The 18,939-nt window shown below is 54.0% G+C and overlaps 1 protein-coding gene across 1 annotated transcript in view; it reads left to right on the forward strand.

Annotated features, from left to right (window-relative positions):
- Window positions 1-18,939, forward strand: part of TBCD (tubulin folding cofactor D) — a 159,110-nt gene that overhangs the window by 77,545 nt on the left and 62,626 nt on the right. Inside the window, 1 exon segment of the mRNA XM_042916798.1 lies at window positions 13,973-14,129. Coding sequence (XP_042772732.1) covers window positions 13,973-14,129 — 157 coding nt within the window.

Raw genomic sequence — 18,939 nt, forward strand, 5'->3', positions numbered from 1 at the left:
GAGGCTGGCCGCGGGTGCAGCTGTCACATCCCCCTGGCGGCCTGCATGAGGCCTTCGAGGACACTCTCGAGGAGCGGGGCATTTGATCTTACAGAAGACATCTGCAAGTATGGGTGTTCAGGGCTGAACACGTTAAAAGGAGTATGCAACTAGAAGGTTGTATTTTCTATTTGAGGATTGTTTCTAAGCAGACATTTCAGTTTTACTTTCAATGCGGCAAGGTGAGCCGAGAGTTAGATTAACTTCTACAAGTGCCATCTAAAACCAGCTGGTTCGCACTGTGGCAGAGGAACCAGTCACCTGTGGAGCTTTCTGAACGTCCAGGTGGCTGCTCCAGACCTGGGACCCTTATTCGGTGGGAGGGCTGGGGTGGCCCGGCCGCTTGTGGAGGGACAGGCAGCTGGGAGTGTCTGGTGAGGCTCTTTCTGCTTCTCAGTGTGGCTGGGGGAGGGGAGGGTTACCCGGACGGAAAATAGCTGCCCACTTTATGTCCATCCCTCCTTGGGACACTTGTTAACGTGGCGACTTAAAGATTTGGGGACTAGATCTTAATTTCTTAAAAAGAATTTTTTTTTTTAATGTTTCTTTACTTTTGAGAGGGGCAGAGAGAGAGGGAGACACAGGATCCGAAGCAGGCTCCAGGCTCTGAGCTGTCAGCACAGAGCCCCACGCGGGGCTCGAACCCACGAGCTGTGAGATTGTGACCTGAGCCGAAGTCGGACACCCAACCAACTGAGCCACCCAGGCGCCCCAGATCTTCTTAATTTCCAGTAGCCCAGGGTCTAGTGGTGAGAGCCAGACTGAGGTCGTGTCCATCCCTTTCCTTCTTGTGGCATCCCCCAAGTAAGTATTCAGGGCACTGGCCTTGGTCCAGACCAAGTCCTAGGTCACATTTTCCTTCGGCTGGATGACCTGTAGGCAAGGGAGGAAGAAGGTTTGTCTTCACTGCTGTAGACTCTGTGTTATCTGTAAGGATAAATTTGGGGAGCTGAGGCATTGCAGACGTTAGGTGTGTTTTAAAGGGAGGTAAAGAGGTGCCTCTCTGTCGTCCTCAGTTACACGGAAATGTGCAAGGCAGTTAGGCTTGAGCGAAGCATTGGGGAAATCTTTCCAAGAGGAATGGCTTAAGCAGGTTTAGAAAATTGCAGAGGAGAATTTTGGGGGAAGAATGAGAGAGACACTCAAAGCAGTTTTGTACCTACTGTGTGCAAGGTGGTGTGCTTTGATGGTGTGGTGCATCCGTGAGCCAGCAGAAGGGAGCCCTCGCCCGTCACTGCCTGTCACGTGGTCGGGACGCTGCCTGTGGCTCGTCTCTGCTCCAGGAAACAACGCACGGCTGCCTGAGCACAGCCAACTCCAGGTCCTGTCTGGAGAGACGGTTGGCAAGGATCCGGGGGAGAGGTGCTTCCTGATGCCCGAGGTGGGGGATGCAGGGTGGAGGAGGGGCAGTAGGTCACTAGGGTCCCCCATCCACCTTTTCACGCCACTGCTCTTTCAGAGGTGCGGCTCTCAAGCCTTTTACTGCTTGACAAAGTGCCGCGTGCGGTGCGCATTCGGTGACGACTCCCAGGTGAGTTCACTGTCACACTGTCAGGATTCAACCTACAGACGTGTTCCTCACGCAGGGTTTTCACAGTTCCTCACGCTGACGGTTTCCCATGAATCTGTTCTTGAACATGAGGCCAGCGCCTCTTACCTGGGCGAGGGGCCTTCCACTGCCGCTGCCCCTCCCCCACCCTTCCAGGGTTCTGGAAGCCATCTGACGTCGTGGGTTCCCTACAGGGGAGGCTCATCCCTCGAGCACCCGCGTGAGATGCTGACACCTCTGCTGGCGTCTGTCACCCGGCCTGGCACTCAGCAGGCCTCGTGCTCTTACAGCAGGTACACTTCACACTCTCTTTTAAGAATTGTGCAAACGCCCAAGTACGGTGAGCGGGGCAGCCCGGCCCTGTGCTTCCGCATTGGCCTCCCCGCTGTGTGTGTGATGTGGCCCATGGCCCTCTTGACTCTTCCTGAGGGGGTCCAGTTAGTGGTTCCTGTTCTGGCCTGACTGAAGTCCCCTTAAGCAGGACTGCAGGCCGTGTGGCGGGTCTTCGGCTCCGGAACCCACTGGTCCTGGCTGGTCGCTACTGGGAAGTTTCGACCGTTCTTTGCTTATTCCTCAGCTGGTGGTGGTGTGGGGTTCAAGTCCTCCCGTTTCTGGGGCGGTTGGGCTGGTGCAGGGGGAGCAGGGCCTGGTGGAAGAGTATTTCCCTGCTCTTCCGGGAGGCCCTCCCGTCACCGGACTCGTCCCTGTAGTGCTCGTGTTCCCTGCGGCCGGACAGCCAGTACTGTGGAAGTAGTTTCTTTATTCTGAGCCGGCCTCACCACTTGGCCAAGAGGGCCAGCCCGTAGGTTACCCTGTTCATCTGCACGGCGTGCAAGTCTGTCGTGCTGTGCTTTGGCGATGACCACAGCCGGCTGTCAAGGGGGTGAGGCTCGGTGTGGGAGGTGGGAGCTCCTGCGGAGCCCTGGGGGGCTGGCGCACAGCCTGGGCTGGGAGGAAGGCCACTGCTAGGCCCCAGGGGGTGGTCAGAACGGGAGCCGGAGTCCTCAGTTATGGCAAATTGGGGATGTTAGCGCCTCTCAGCAGGGCGCTCTCAGCTTCTCTGAAGTAGAACACGGCGCCTCAGGCCAGTAGGACGTGGCGTCCTCTTCTTTGGATTTCCAGCCTTTACACTGAACCCTTTTTCTGCCCATGGCCTTTGGACATGTGGGCCTTCAGTGTTTAGACTCTAAGCTCTAAATGATGCACGGACATCTCCTCCTCATGACGGCCGCAGCCCCATCAACAGGGCAGTTGTGGACGCTCTTCTCATGGTTGTGGATGTGGCCGTGGTGGTCTTGGGCACCCTTACTTTTGCTCTCAGGTGTTGTGCTGTCTCACGTATTCTTGGCATTTAGAAATCGAAATCCTCAGGTCATCCAGTTGCTTTGTGAGAAATGCTTCCTTGGTAGAGCTCACAGTTCCCTAATTTGGAACTTGTGGAGCTGGGTGTGGTCCCTCCAGGACGGATATGATGGCGCACTGACAGCAGAGTGTGTGGGGAGAGGCCGGGCGTGTGCACATGCAGGGGCCTGGGATCAGAGAACGGGGCCCCAGGGCTGCAGACAGCTGTGGGATGGTCACCTGTCGTTCTTGAGACACCCGAGGATTGGGCTCTTGGGCAGGTGCTGGGTCTAAATGCTAACCAGAGACGTGAAGCCTTAAAAAGATGGCTACAAGTGGGCCCTGAGCAAAGAGGGACCTCTCTTGGTGGGGAGCTAGAAAACCCAGGGTGCCCGCACCGGTGTCGGGGTCCCAGCCACGGTTCTGTTGGACTGGAGGGTCTTGTTGCTTGTATGCACACTGGGCCCAGAGTGACATCGTGACTCAGAGATGGTATCACCTGTATTCACGTTTGTACGTGGATGTGTGCAGGTGTGAACACTGCAATTGGTACTAACACCTTCCCAACTGCCAGGTTAGTCTTTGATGTATCTTTTTTTCTTAAAATTTTTTTAACGTTTATTTTTTAGGCAGGGAGACAGAGCATGAATGGGGGAGGGTCGGAGAGAGAGGGAGACACAGAATCCGAAACAGGCTCCGGGCTCCGAGCTGTCAGCACAGAGCCTGACGCGGGGCTCGAACTCACGGACCGCGAGATCGTGACCTGAGCCGAAGTCGGCCGCTCAACCGACTGAGCCACCCAGGCACCCCTCTTTGGTGTGTCTTAAAGGATCTCTGCATTATAAAGAATAAGGCTCGTTTCTGGTTCTTATTTATTTTACTGTTAATAATCTGAGTGCAGATTCCATATATGTGTTTTTGACTTTAGGTGGTTTAACTCAAAGTTATGGGTATTAAGGCTCTGGAAGGTTCTGCCAGTGGTGGATGTGAGCCACTAACATCCCAGACTGATGTTAGGAGGTGGAGGGCTACCTGGTGAGCCAGACTTCTTGCCATAGTGCGATCTGTCCTCCTAGACCAGTGTCTCCAGGAGGGGCCTGAGCAGCCGTGCTCTACATTCTGGAGCATCAGAGGTGGTTCTCGTCGCCAGAGCCAGGACTGCTGCCTGAGAACCTGCTGGTGGTGTGAAGTTGAAGAATGACACGTGGTCTTTGTAGGGAGAGAGGAGTGCAGGCAGCCCAGTCAGCATAGAAAGCTGTGCTCCTAAAGGTGATGTTTTCTGACCCTGAGGTCATAGGGTGCGCAGCGCCCTGCTCTGAAATCGCACCCAATCTGGGGAGAAGGCTGGGCCCGCCCGTGCGAGACCTCCGGACCCTACCGGGCTTGGATGGCACAGACTCACCCAGCCTGCAACTGGGGACCCCCTCAGCACGTGACACGTCCTTCTAGTGTGAACCTCAGAGGGCAAGTGGGAGGTGGCTGTGGTGGAGGGTGGGGAGGATGTGTGGGAGGCGCAGCCTGGCACCAGAAGGCCACTGGGCACAGTTCTGCGTACTCTGGGCCCTGGGCACTGAAGCCTCTGTGTGTGTTGGCGGGCAGCCCTGGTCCCCTCTCTCACAACTCCCTGCCGGGGGAAGTGGCCAGGCTGTGCCACTGGTGGGGCCCGACTGGTGGGAACTCTCAGGGTCAGTGTGCAGAAGCAAAGAGGGGTTTTTGCTTATGTTCTGTCTGAATGTCTTGGTGTATTTCAGTTGAAGTTTTTAAAAAGAAAAACAAGGGATTATTTATTAAAATAGGAAAAAGACATTTAGGTTATTTTACAGTACAGTCCTTAAAAAGTGACATTTGAAAATTCTTTTTTTAAAAAAAAATTTTTTTTTTTTTTAACGTTTATTTATTTTTGAGATAGAGAGAGAGACAGAGCATGAACGGGGGAGGAGCAGAGAGAGAGAGGGAGACACAGAATCGGAAGCAGGCTCCAGGCTCTGAGCCATCAGCCCAGAGCCCGACGCGGGGCTCGAACTCATGGACCGCGAGATCGTGACCTTAGCTGAAGTCGGACGCTCAACCGACTGAGCCACCCAGGCGCCCCTGAAAATTCTTTAAACAAACAAACAAAAAAGCACCCTTCTGGGGCGCCTGGGGGGCTCAGTCAGTTAAGCATCCAACTTCAGCTCAGGTCATGGTCTCACGGTTCGTGGGTTCGAGCCCTGTGTCGGGCTCTGTACTGACAGCCCGGAGCCTGGAGCCTGTTTTGGATTCTGTGTCTCCCTCTCTCTCAGCCCCTCCCCTACTCGTGCTTTCAAAAAAAAATAAACACTAAAAAAATTAACAAAACAAAACTACTCTTCTGATGTCTTCAGTTAAGTCTAGAAAGTTTGTATTTTCAACGTCACGATGGTAGAATCTAGGCCATGTTGAGCCCGGGGTTACTTGAGGAGTTCTTTGGAAGCAAGCAGATGTTCATGACAGTCTAGGTAGGTGTTCCCATGGAAGGTGCACCCTCTTGCCCTGCCTCATGGGAACCACCGCAGTGATCCAGGTGGCATTTACTCTGCAGCCACTTTGTCAAGCCTCCTGGCAACCAGGGGACCACAGGGGGAAGAAAGAGGTGCACAGGTGATGAGAGGCCCATGGCCCTAAAGGATGTCAGGGATCCAGTCTTCATGGTGTTTTCTCGGTCATGGCCATACCTCCCTAGTGCCTGCCTCTACCCCAAGGGCTAGAAGTCAGCACTGTTGGTATTTGGGCTCATAGGGGCCCTGAGCAAGCTGTGGTCCCTCAGTGTGATGCTTGCAGTCCAGTCACGGACTCACTAGGGGCTGTCACTCTGTGTCTTGTGGCGGATGCAGTGTCCTGACCTCCCATTAGGTGGAGAAGGGCCTGGCGCAGAGAGTCCCGATCGTCATCAGGATTGGAGTCACAGTACGGTGTTTGGCTGGGCTTCCAAGTGTTCTCCTGTGGCGACGGCATGTTTTGGATGGCAGCGTGTTGTCTCCGTTGTGGTTCAACCCTCCATTCCCATCACCAGGGGTTTATTTCTGTTGTTACAAGCAGTGGTTGCGCCAGTGCAGGTGCTCAGGATACCTTGGGGACACCTGCCAGGAGGCACCAAGTGGGGGGCGGCCCCCACTACTTGGTCACATCCTGAGTCCACATGAAGGGCTTTGCACACAGAGTGGTGCCTGCATCATGTCCTCAGGGACAAAGGCCCCGCAGCCGACTTGCCAGTTCAAGGGTCAGCCTGTAGACGCTCTGCCTGCGACCCCCACCCGCTGTGTCAGTACGCGTGTTGGGATTCCTGTTGGTCATCGGGTGTGCTCACCGTGTTTTCTGCTGAGTTGGGGTGTTCCTAGTTTTGGGTGTGTGTGGGCTCTCCACGTGTAAGTGCCGTCGCAGCACACTCACTCACGTTTGCTACTTGCTTTGGTGTGTTGGTGTGCTGAGATCACGACACTTCACGACATCCTCCGTCACTCCCTTCGGATTTCTTGCACCGTTGGAAATTGGTTCCCCGGCCTGGGAGTAGGCCACATTTGCTGGCCTTTTCTTTCAGCCGTTTTACGGTTTCATCTTAGAAACATTTTGAGCTCTCTCACCCTTTGGGTTTCTTTGGTGACTTGTATTGGTTGGTGGGTCCTGTGTGTCGTGTGCGTGTCTTGAGGAACACAGGTCCACACGTGAAGAGCGTGGCTCCCTTTCGTGGCTCCCCATTCTTGCCTCCGCCCTCTCACCCCATGGTTCCCTTCCAGCTTGAACTTAGGCTAAAACACATGCCTGGGCCTGCCCCCTTGCTGCTGCCTTGTCGGGGCTCTCGTGATTTGTGGGGGATGGGCACCGAGGCCTTTCTGCTGGAAGGCGCCGTGCTGCTCTCAAGTCCCCTCAATTCTGTGCGTGAAATTCTGGCGTCGCCGTGTGTGGGCATTTCATACGTTCCCCAGGCATGTTTGGTGTCCCGGTGCCTCCCTGAGCCCGGCTGCGGCGTCACGGGCAGAACTGCCGTGCCCGCCGCCACCCCCGGAGCCGCCAGATGCCGCACTTCCATAGCGTGTCGGCTCGGCGGTGTCGCCCACAGGGAGCCCGCCGTCTGCCTCGTGTGAGGTTGGCTTTCTTAGGCAGGATTTCCTGAGGTGCATCAGGTGTGGCGAGTATCGCCGGTCTGTTCCTGTCCCCTGGTGCGTGGTAGTCCTCGGCAGGCTGTGCCCGGTGGTGAAACATTCACCTGCTGAAGGACACGAGCATGGTTTCCCGGGCTGGTATCGTGAGCAAGGTGCCGTGCGCGTCTGTGTGCAGGGAAGTCTTCACATCTCGGATAAATGCTGAAGAGTGCACTCGCTGGGTCATGGGGTACATCCACCTCTTGCAGTTTATTTATTTTTGTGATTATTGGAATATAGTTGACATATGGTGTTACATTATGCAACTTGATTCTGATGGAGCAGATAAAGAGGCATTCAGGGAGTTGAGAGAGTATTTTGTTTTAATGTTTTCAGATTTTGAGACAAGTCATTACCCCCACTTTCTGAGGAACGATTCTGCAGGTGGTTTGGATGGTTTGGGGACAGTACAGACCTGGGCTGTCAGTGTCCTGGAGAGCAGCCCCGGTACCGCCCCCCCCCCCCCCCCCCCCAGATTCTTTATTACCTGCCACCTAGATTTAATCTGAATCTCTGGCTGTTTGATATGGTAAGTGGTTTTCACTGACTTACTGTCCCTGTTCTCAGGGGAAGCCGCTGAATGATGTGGAGGGTGAGCCTAGCTCTGCGAGTCGGGCAGGTGGTGTGGCGGGAGCTGCCCTCGACACCAAGGGGCCATGTCCAGTGGAAGGGTAGATGCCACTTGTCCTTTGCCTCAGTCTTGCTTTGTAGTCACATTAGGCGTTTCAGGAGTCCTTGCCCCCAGGTATGACCGTGGCTCCTTCCCTCTCTCCTGCGATCCATTTCTCTTGTGGCTGATGTGTGTTGTAGTAGTGGTGTCCACCCAGCCTGGACTGTGAACCTGCAGAGGTAGAAACATTAGTCCAAAAATAAACCATGATACAACCAGTGCAGAAGCTACCTCTTTTGGTAGTCACGAATTATTCTGATTTAAAAAACACGTATGGTGGGAACTCACACGCACCTTGGCTCTCGGCCACAGCACCGAGGGCAGTGGTAGGCGGGGTCTTGTCCATAGGGAAGGCGCTTGGGAGGGTTTTAAGGGCCTTCATGGCTGTGCGACTTCTCCGTGGAAAGGGAGTCCCCTGGGGCAGGGGACAGTGGGTCCAGGTGCTGCACGGGCCAGAGGCCCACCCCAGCAGCTCGGGATGATACAGGTCTCCCAGTGTTGGTGGGGTCCCTCACCCTCTAAGGGAAGGCCAGCACAGAAGCCTGTACTTCTCCTCTGTCTGGAGTGGCCACTGCTGCCTGCAGGCCAGCTTTGGGACACTTTTCAAAATGTCCTATGGGAACTGGAAATGAAAATGTCTATAGAACTAGATATTCTGTCCATCATTTCCTCTTGCCCCCTAGCAAATTCAACACTGTTTTTTCTTTTTTTTTTTTCCCTGAGCAAGTTGGGCCACATTTTTGAGGGAGGTATGATGGCTATTTGTACTGGTGACTGAAATGGCGGTTCTGTGGTGGTGGCCACACCCGCTCCTGGGAAGCCAGTGCTGTCCCTGGGTCTGAGTGTGGCTCCACGTGCAGCCCTGTTGTGTGCTCTGGGGCATCCTGGGTGACTCCGCCCCTGCGTCCCTGGAGGTGCAGCCCCACACCACCGGGCGGGGGCGGGGAGGGGGGTGTGTTGTCCCAGTGCCTCCTGGAGACTCCATCCATACCGTGAATGCCTTCAGTGACAACTTTGTTCTTTAAATTAGAATAATTGGTGACTTACCAAAAGACATAGCTTCTATGCTGGCTGTATCATGGTTTCTTTTATGGACTAACTGTTTCTACCTCTGCAAAGAATGCCCGGGTCCCTCCCGCCCCTGGGTGCGCACCTCGCAAGCTGGGTGGCGGAGCTGTGGCACTCTGGGGGTTAAGTCATTTCTCTCACCTGGAGGCTGCTTTGTCCTTAGGCACTTGGCGTTAGACAAATGACATGCTGTCTAGAGAGAAGGGTATTTAAATTACATTTCTGGACTCTGGGTTGCCAAAAGGAAGCCCTCTGGGGAATCTTATATATTTGACATGCATTTGCAGTGTGTAATTGGAACCATGAGAAAGGTTTTTGTTCAAAGCTAGTGAAGAGTTTCCTTATTTTAAACCTGTTGAATCTGGAAAGAGTCGTTAGTTTTTGAACTGTTTCTCTGATAATGACTTCTTATACAGGTTTGGGGTTAACAGCTGTTTCTACTCCATAGGTACTACCCCCCACCCCAGGCTTTGTGGTCGTTCCCGGTGGCCTGCACGGCTGCTGTGTCTCGTCCTCCAGGCCCTCCTACAGCAGAGGCTGGAGAGGGCCAGGCCTGGTGGCCGCGGTGGTCCCGCCAGCCCCTTTCCCCCTCAGGTTGCTGTCGACATGGCGTGAATCAGAGCTGACAGGCCCAGGTTTCAGTTTTCTTGTTAAATCCACCGTGTCCCTTTTCCTCCTCTGAGCTGCTTTACTTTCTGTAAGTCGGATTCCCTTGTGGCGCCCGTGAGGGGAGCATCCCCACTGTCTTCTCTGGGACCCTGTCCAGTAGTGAGGCCTGTGTCGGTCCAGGCAGCCACTTCTTCACCTGCCCTGGAGGGTCAGCTGCTGATGTCTGTTGCCGGTGTCAGCGGAGGGGTCATCAGAGGCCTCCGAGGAAAATGACAGGTTTAAGACATCGAGGGCATTTGTGCCAAGGACTTGGGTGGAGCTTGGCCAGGCGGCCATGTGGGTGGGTGTGGCTGGTGGGCGGCGTGGGCCTCTCCTTCTCTGACCTGTTTCTGTGGGAGGACGAAGACTAGCGCCTGCCCGTTGTCAGACCCAGCACATGGGCATGCGTGGGTGCTGGGGATAAAGTCAGGGTGTGTGTCCGGGGGTCACCATGGCCCGTGTTCCCCACTGGTCTGGTGTCCTTGTCCTGAAGGGCTCAGCCTGCAGGCTAGTGCTCAGAGGCTGACCTTTTTTCCACTCCTGGAGACAGTGGGCCACATGGACAAAGGTTGGACCCACTAGGCTGTCAATTTGCCCAACAATAAATGTTGGTCAGACTGTGGCAAGGTCTGTGTGTGAGTGGTGGTGGAGGTCCGTTAGTGGAATACAAACCAGCAATTTGTGTGTCCTTTTCCTCATGGCTGACTGACTTCACTGGCCAACAAAGCAACACTTTGGAAAACCGTCTCCCTCTTGGGAACAGACCACTGGGTTCCCTGACCCGGAGTCCGGTTCTGCGGGTATGATGGGAGTGACCTCAAGGGCGAGTAGGCCTGGGGTGGGGGCTGTGTACATATGGAAGCAGGCCTCTCACCGGTTGCACTGAGCATTCTCAGTATGGTTGGTGGTGGGTGTGATGCCTGCCTGAAGTCGACATCCGCAGCACTGGCCGCTGTCACTCATGGTTGTCTGTCTTGAAATTGATTTTGTCCAGTGGACCGATAAATTGGGACTCAGCAGTTAGCATCCAGATTCCCCTCAGGCTATAGAATTGCTGAACGATCTTACCCAGAGCTGTCTGGGCAGCTGAGTTACAGTAACGGTCTTAGGGGCCCTGGCGTAGCAGTGATACTGTGTTTATATGATGCTTTCTTCCTAAAGGTGCCATAGCCTATTAGTTGTGACATCCATTGGGCTGCGAATGGGCTGTCCTGTGAGTGTGGAAAGTGAATATGAACGACACTGGAAGATGAGGAGTAGTTCCAGGTGGTGTGGAATTTCCAGTAGAACTGCTGATGACCAGTCTGAAGCATTGCAGAGTTGGTTTAGTTCAAGTTCAGACAAAAAGTAAAAAATCACCACTTAGATTTAACCCCTTCATGTACAGCAGCTATGATGGCGCCTTCTCGCTTGCTGTGGCATTTGTATCTGCCCTGTGAGTCTTACTGGAGGTCTCATTAGACATTCACGAGGACTGATAGGTGTTCTTCCGGAAAATGGAGCTTAGTTTCTGGTGTGCTGGATGACGAAGGCAGACCGTTGTCACCTTCAGAGGCTCCCGCCCAGCGAAGTGTGCCTGGCATGGAGAAGGCTCCAGGGCCGCTGCAGCACTGTGGTGTGGCCTGGAGAGATGCAACGTGTGGGGGTGCTGGGGCCTCTCGAGAGGGAACCCCAGGAGCCACTTGGGTGGGAGTCGTCGGACAGACCCGCCCTGAGAGCCAGGGGCGGTGCGGCAGTGACGGAGGGGCTGGGCGAGAAGAAGCTGGGGTGAGGGGTGGCAGTGGTGGGGAGAGCAGGCCTTAGCTCGATGGGGAGGCAAGGGTGGGTGACCCTGGGGTGACCACCGTGCTGTAAACTGTGCCCCAGAAAATGGTGTGTGTGGCCTCTGGCCCAGTTTCAGACGCTGTGGCATGTGGGGCATGTCCCAGGAAGGGTGTCCTGCTGCTGCTCAGTTGAGGAAACGAGAACTTGGCAAGAGGGTGGGCTCCAAGGTTTGGGGTCCTCGGCATGCACAGAGGAGGGGAGGCCCGTCCCAGCTGCGGTTTCCTCCGTGTGCTGGGCGTGGGTGCCCCGGAACACCCTGTGCTCCATGGGACGGTGGGTGGAGGCGCCTGGCTTGGTCCCATCCTGGGAGGAAATGTGTGACCTAGAGCACCGTGTCTTTGAGCTTTCTATGTTTTGATAACTTATTTTGGAGTCTGCTTACGTAACTTTAAGTAAATTTATCTTAACATTTTACAATCTGATTAAAAATAATCATATGTATATAAAAATTGTACAAAGGGGCACCTGGGTGGCTCAGTCGGTTAAGCGTCCGACTTCGGCTCAGGTCATGATCTCGTGGTCCGTGAGTTCGAGCCCTGCGTCGGGCTCTGGGCTGTCAGATCAGAGCCTGGAGCCTGCTATGGGTTCTGTGTCTCCCTCTCTCTCTGACCCTCCCCCGTTCATGCTCTGTCTCTCTGTCTCAAAAATAAATAAAAAGTTAAACAAAATTTTTTTAAAAAATTGTACACAATCAAATCTACTTTTTGTTGCTATTTATATGGAATCAAAGTCCTTAGATGCAAAAAGGCAGAGGGGAGATTTGTGTTTGATATTCACAGTCCTTCTGTTGTTTCTTTTGATTTTTTTTTTTTTTTTTGCCCAAGGCTATTTCTAGGTATGTTTTCCTGGAAGATAATTTCTAGGATGATAGTTGCACATTTGGGTAATTGCTGCTTCATTTTTCTTGAATCCTACCTGGAATGTCTTCTCAGACCGCGTGCATGTAACGGTGCTCGTCTGGCTAAACAGACCAGAGGGTGTGAAGTGCACGGTGAGGTGCTCGTGACGGGCGCTCGCGTCCTGGGGCGGCCCTGGCACACACATGCACGGGGGGCTGAGGCTGGCCCCTCTTGTCCTGCCTTCCGGTCACTTGGTGTGCTGGCTTTTAGCTTTGTTCTTTGCTGTGTCAGTGGTTGATCGTCGTCGTCGTCCTGGTCGGCCGTTCCTGTGTTGGGCAAACGCGTGGTGCTTGTCTGCGGCAGACACCTGCCCGGTGTGGGAAGCTGCCGTGTCCGCGCCGTGCGGCCAGGGGTGTCAGGCTGCTGGAGCGCGGGAGGCCCTGGCCGCAGGCGCGCTCCCCACGGCAACCTGCAGCTGATGTGTCCCTCGAGGGTGTGGGCCGTGGCCTCTGGCCTTCCCCTGCCCGTCCTACGGCGTCAGGCGCTGGGAAGCGGTTCTGCCCGAGCGCCACCAGTGCTGGGGGCGGGGACACATGATCACTCCGTCTTCTCTGAGAACAGATGTTCACTTGTTTCCACTTTTCATACTTTCTAAACACCAGGGTGAGCTGTCCGCGTGCTTTATGGCAGCATCGTTGTTGGTTTTAGATTAGTAAATTGGGACTTTCAGAGTATCTTTCGAAAATCGCATTTATAGCGACTTCTAAAAAAAACTTATATCGTCTGAATTGCAAATTAAACATTTTTTTAGTTTTTTTCTATCATATTTTCCTGTTTAAGAGTTTTGTTTTTGTTTTTGTTTTTTTAGTAGGGGGCACGAGAGTAGGGAGGGGGCAGAGGGAGGGAGAGAGAAGAGAATCCTAGGCAGGCTCCACGTTCAGCGTACAGCCTGACGTGGGGCTCCATCCCACAACCCCGGGATCATGACCTGAGCTGAAATCAAGAATCAGATGCTTAACCCACTGAGCCACCTAGGTGCCCCTAAGAGGCTTATAAAAAATTAGTTCATTTATAACAATCAGATTCTCATATTTTTTAAAGCCCTGTACGTGACTATAACATATAGTACTTTATTTTCTGTTTAAATAGTTTACGTGTCTTAATAAGTGAACTCTTCCCCAAGTACTTGAAATACATGAATCTGGTAAATTTAACAGATAAAGATGCTAAAATTTTAGCTCCTTTAAACATTCTAATACTCTTACCATGTATCTTAAAATTCTCTCATATTTTACATCAAAAATCACATGAGCGGTATTATTAAATTACTCATTTTCAAATGGAACCAGAAGGATAATCTGTTATGTACTTCAGATTACTTTGTACAGTGCAGATATTTTAGATAATTAAACGTATCTTGGTTATCCCTAAAATTAACACAGAAGTGACCCTGGGCTTGGTTTCCTTTGTCATCCTGGTTCTTGATTCTGAAACTGAGCGACTTAAGGCTCCCTGCGCCCCAGGTTCTCCTCCCCAGGGTGGGATGTCGGGCGCTACCTTCTGGCCCGAAGGTGAGGCGGTCTCATGTCTGTGGTCCCTGTGGCCAGCAGACCCCAGGCATCTCCATGCCTTCCGGTACCCACTTTCATCTCTTCCTGTCATTTGGGGGCAGCTTTTTAAAAAACGTGTCCACCGACTTCTATCTTCCTTCTAAACACGTGCTTTCTGACCAGGTGGCTTTAGGTTGGGCTGGGGAGCCGGCAGGCGTGCTGCTGCCGAAAAGCCGCGCGTGCCGCCCCCTGGCCCCGTGCTCACAGTCTTTGTTTCCTGTGCCCAGTTGTTCCCGTGATCCTGAAGGCGCTGACCTATGAGGAGAAGCGGGGCTCCTGCAGTGTAGGTACCAACGTCAGGGACGCCGCCTGCTACGTGTGCTGGGCCTTCGCACGTGCCTATGAGCCCCGGGAGCTGCAGCCCTTCGTGGCCGCCATCTCCAGGTAAAGTCCGCAGCGGGGTCGGATGCGCCCTGAGGTTGTCCCCGGGATCACGTCCTCCCGACAGCAGTGTGCGTGGGAAGCAGCTGACATGGCCCCTTTCCCACAAGAAATAGGTATTAATGAGCAGATAATATGACTTTAAGGGTGGTCTGTAGAAAAGAAACAGCTAGAGTGGAATTCCTTTTTTGTGGGTAAACAGTTCAAGCCGGAAGTGTTTAGGAGGAATGTTCTAGAGGCTTTGGCCTCTGGCTAGCAGATCCTTAGATGAAGGGGATCGGTGTGAAAGAAGTGCAGGTGGGGAGCACGTGAGTCGGTCAGGCGGTTTGTCTGTCTGAGCGTCTGTGCTGTGAGAAATTCTGTCACCTTGGCCAGAGTTCCTGGAAATGCTCAGGAGAGCTGGAGAAGGAAGCTGCTTTTGTTGAGGAGGCTGTGTTTTGTACCGCCTCAAGTTTCTAGTTTTTATGGACTTGCGCTTGAAATTCACCTGAGGCAACACTTACCAGCATCCTCAGTACCTTTGAAACGAAAATCAACACTCTTCAGGACAGGTTTGTGAGGTAGAAAAATAGATTTCTCTGGTTTCCTAGTGAAAGAATGGAGGCCAGCAGGCTCGTGGCCCCACCAGAACGCTCCCTGGACTGTGGCACTTCCGGGCTATTGGCCCTCTGACTTGGCCGTGAGAGCCCAGCCGAGCCCACCCTGCCCCCACCCCCACCCCCTCCGCCCCCCAACCAGGCCATCTGGACACCTGTGACGTCATGCCCCACTTTTAGGCTCTGATATTTTGTTGCTTGGGAAAAGTGCAAAACAAGTGTTGTTCCCAGTAGAGTGAGTTTTTAATTTAATTTTTGTACTCTGATTTGTTACTCTGTGTTTTGGACTGAAATCAGTTCCTTTCATTTGAAGAATGTCTGGTCTCTACTTCTTGTGGCTTAAGTGGCCAGGGAGGGCCTCTGAGCTCGGTGGCAGCCTCAGTGTTAGTCATGCACAAAATCCTTACCTGACAGCTTTTACTAGCAAACAGATTTCAGGATGGTGCTCAGGTCACAGGTCGTGGCAGCTGCCTCGACCTGGGGAGGTGGGGGTGGGGGGCGTGCTACCCCCAAGGTCTGTGCGCGAGACCCTTCAGGGTCCTGGAGGCCAGGTCCTCCTCCTCAGGTGTCCCTGGGCGCCCGTGGGAGCTGCCAGTCCACTTGGCCCGCAGCATGCTCAGAGGGCAGCCAGGGCCTCGGCTCCTGTGACTCCTCTGTGTGGGAGCAGAGGGCTTGGGGACTGGAGTGTCCCTCCCATCTTACTGGTGTCCCATGTCCCCAGGACTTGAGGGCTGAGAGAGGGACCTCAGGCCTGTTTACCACCGGAGACGCGTGGCTGAGGCCTCTATCACTCGATCTTGACTCTCACATCAAAGCAAAGCCTCCAGAGGAACCTGAGGATTGTGATCCTGGCTCAAGGAGATAAAGTGTTTCCGAGGAAGTCATAAAGAGGCCTGGCTCTCCCTAGCCGTGTCCACTTGGGGAGGTGTGGGGCGGAGCCAGAGGGCAGTGGTCTGGCGAGATGCTGTCCTGCAGAGGAGCTGGCCCAGGGGGCAGAAGGCAGCGTGTGCCACGTCCCATACTCGTCCATGGCTGTGGCTGCTGGTTACCCTCGGGAGCAACGAGGGCCAGGCTGCCCCAGGGAGACTGCCAGATCCTGGGCCCTACCTGCGGCCCTTTCCCCCTCTCGCTGCCTCTGCACTTGCCCTCCACTGTGCTGTAAACCGGCTTGAGGGAAGTCCCTGCCTGCTTTCTTGTCCTGCCTCTCAACTCTTTGGAAGTTGCTTCTGTAGCTAGAGAATGAAGGCAGAAAATGTGCTTACTGTTGACGTCAGTCACAGGACGATGCCGTGAGGTGTGGGTAGGGGCTATGGTTCTTCCCGTTCCATTGAGGATGAGCAAGGGACAGTGCTCAGGACACTCAGCCAGAGTCTCCCAGCAGACGGGTGCTGGGGCAGGCCCAGCTCTGCATGAAGGCACGGCCTGCCTCTGTGCCGAGAAGCCCGGACAGCCTGCTGTGCAGCAGACGCGACACGCGGCGGTTCAGGGGAATCCGGCTCTCACACGGTCATTCCCATTGCACAGTGCAAATGACCCCAACACACTTGCTTTTCAGTTTGACATTTGTCTGAGAGCCTCAAGCTTCACAGGAATCTGTGCCCCTCCTTTCTCCAGGGACCCTCTTTGGTCCAGCCTGATAGGAGAAGTGGGGCCCGAGGATGAAAGGTCGCCAGAGGAAATGGGATCGGAGTGAGACTTCGCTCACCTGGACAGCAGGAGCCCTGCATGTGCAGAGCCTCACAGAAGGGAGAGCGGCCAGCATTCACACTGTTCTGTACTTTGAGGACAGCTTCTTTCGGCACCTCAGGGTCGCAACCCTAATGTCCCCACTGATGTGTGCGGGCCCAGGGTTCCTCCCCAGACCTCTGGGCTTTCAGGAGGGAGGGTTTTAGGGAGGGAGGCTCTGGGCTTCCTGCATTTTCAGAGCTTACTGTCATACCCCGATCTCAGTGGTGACTATCAAAGTGAAGTATCAATGAATGGAGAGACTTGCTGGTAAATGTTAAGCCTGGCCTTAGCATGACATGGGTGTGGAAGTTGGGGGTTGGCTTGAGTGTGTGGGTCCCAGGCATAAGCAGGTCATAGACCCTTGGACCTTTGGACCAGCCTGCACAATAACCGGTAAGCTCCCTTCTCTGGAGCGTGCTTCCTGCACAACGTGGGGCTGAGTTTTTGGAGGCCGAGGGGCACCAGCACATCTTACTGCAGGGTCACCACCATTATCCAGAGAAGCAAAGACAGACTTGGGGCCCAGGGAGCTGGCTCTGTACTTTGAGAGGATCCTGACTTCTTGACTCACTTCTTGGTGTGTGGCACTTGGCAAGAGGTCTTCCAAGGGACCGGCGACCACCGGGTTAGTCCGCCCGGGTTGGTCTGCCCTCGGAGTGAGCATGCCTTTGCAGACTGCTTATGGCAGAGAGGGTGGGGCTGAGCCCGCTCCTTGGGGGTCTCAGGGAGTCTTTCAGGGCCCTACCGTGTTTCTGGAATGCATAGGGAGGGTGTGGAGGTGGGCGTTCAGAACACTGACCTTTCTGAGCCAGGACTCATTTTGAGCAACTCGCTGAGCATGAGGGAGCAGAGAGCATTGACTATGGGGGACGCCAGCGTCCTTCCACGGAGATCCCCTGGGTTCCAGTGGGTCCTTCGATCTCAGGGAGATTGGCTTTCCAGACTCCTGGGCATGCCCGAGTGATTGCTGGGATCACAGCACGGAGACCAGTAGTCGGCAGGGGAGTCTGGAGACTCCTGGTTCATTGCCTTCCTAATTTCACCTAACTTACCCAGGAGTTTCTGTGAAAAAGGCCCGTCTTGTCCCCTCTCCCTGTGCCCATCCCAGGATTGTATCAGCCAGTGCCCTTTGGAGCCACGCCCGGCAGGCTCTCGGGCCAGTTTAGCAGGTTCTGAGGGAGCCTGTGCCCCAGCTCTTCCCGTCCATCTGGACTGTGGGCATCCGGGGGCGGGAGGGCGGGTGGGAGGTGACTCATGGTGCCGGGGAGCCTGGCGGACGCTGCCCGCGCGCGCCTCCCTGCCCCAGGAGTATCGGTTGGGGTGTGGCCTTCGAGATCTGCCTCCGTTGGTTTGTAATAAGTGACCACATTTTAATTGTCAGCCTTTAAACCCATTCATCCTGGCTCATGATAAAACCATGATATCTTTAATTGTACTTTCACAAACTCTCCAGTGGATCCTGCAAAAGTAGGTAGTTGAGATCAGAACGAAATTCTGGAAATGAAATAGAAATATCTGATGAAAGGAACCGGGGTGGGAGTAACAGCAAGGAGGCAGGCCTGGGCTCGGTGCAGGTGCCCAGGGGGGTGTCACTCTGTGGCCTCACCTCCTCAGTTGGCCACGAGAGGTGGGGCTCAGCTCCGGGGTTAGCTGCTCACCTTCCTGCAGGAACATGGTTCTCTCCCTCCTGGTGAGTATACATGGACCTTCTTTGTCTTAGAAATGTCAGAGAAAGGAGGTTTTTAGGTAGATTCAATCACATTTTGAAATCGTGTCGGTCTGTTTTAAAAACTCATCTTCTTCCCTCCCTCCTTCCTCTATTTTGGGAGAGAGCGTGCAAGCACAAGCGATGGAGGGACAGAGAGAGAGGGAGAGAGAATCCCAAGCAGGCTCCACAGTGTGAGTGTAGAGCCTGACTTGGGGCTCAATCCTATGACCCTGGGACATTGACCTGAGCCTAAATCAAGAGTTAGATGCTCAACTGACTGAGCCACCCGGGTGCCCCTAAAAACCTGTAAATCTTAAGCATTATATATAATAATTATTTTGTGGAAAAGTAAGTAGGCCTTCCTGAAAAGCCACACATAATTTAGGAACAATGAAACACAAAGTTAAAATCGTCCCAAATGGTTGTGCGTGCTCCACACCAGTAATCAGAAGCTAATTTGCAAGAAGAAGAAAAAAGGAGCCGGCTGTTGCCAGCATATGCGTTGGTTGTCACCTTCCAGTGATTTCCTCACCTGAAACTCTTTGGTAAGCCAAGCCCCTGTTGACATCAGCGCCGTAGGGCCCTCCCTCACCAGCGCAGCCCACTCAGCCTGTGGAGCAAGCCCGGCCAGCAGCGTGCAGCGTGGGCAGTGCCTGGGGATCGAGAGTCCCAGATCTCTTCCTCGAGGGCAAGATTGTCCTGAAAAATCAGGAAATGGCAAGCATTGCTCAAAGCTATGTCTTGTTCTCACTCAGCGTTTCTTAATGGCAGACTTCCAGAG

The sequence above is a fragment of the Panthera leo genome, chromosome E1 (genome assembly GCF_018350215.1).
Source record: "Panthera leo isolate Ple1 chromosome E1, P.leo_Ple1_pat1.1, whole genome shotgun sequence".
Taxonomy (NCBI): domain Eukaryota; kingdom Metazoa; phylum Chordata; class Mammalia; order Carnivora; family Felidae; genus Panthera; species Panthera leo.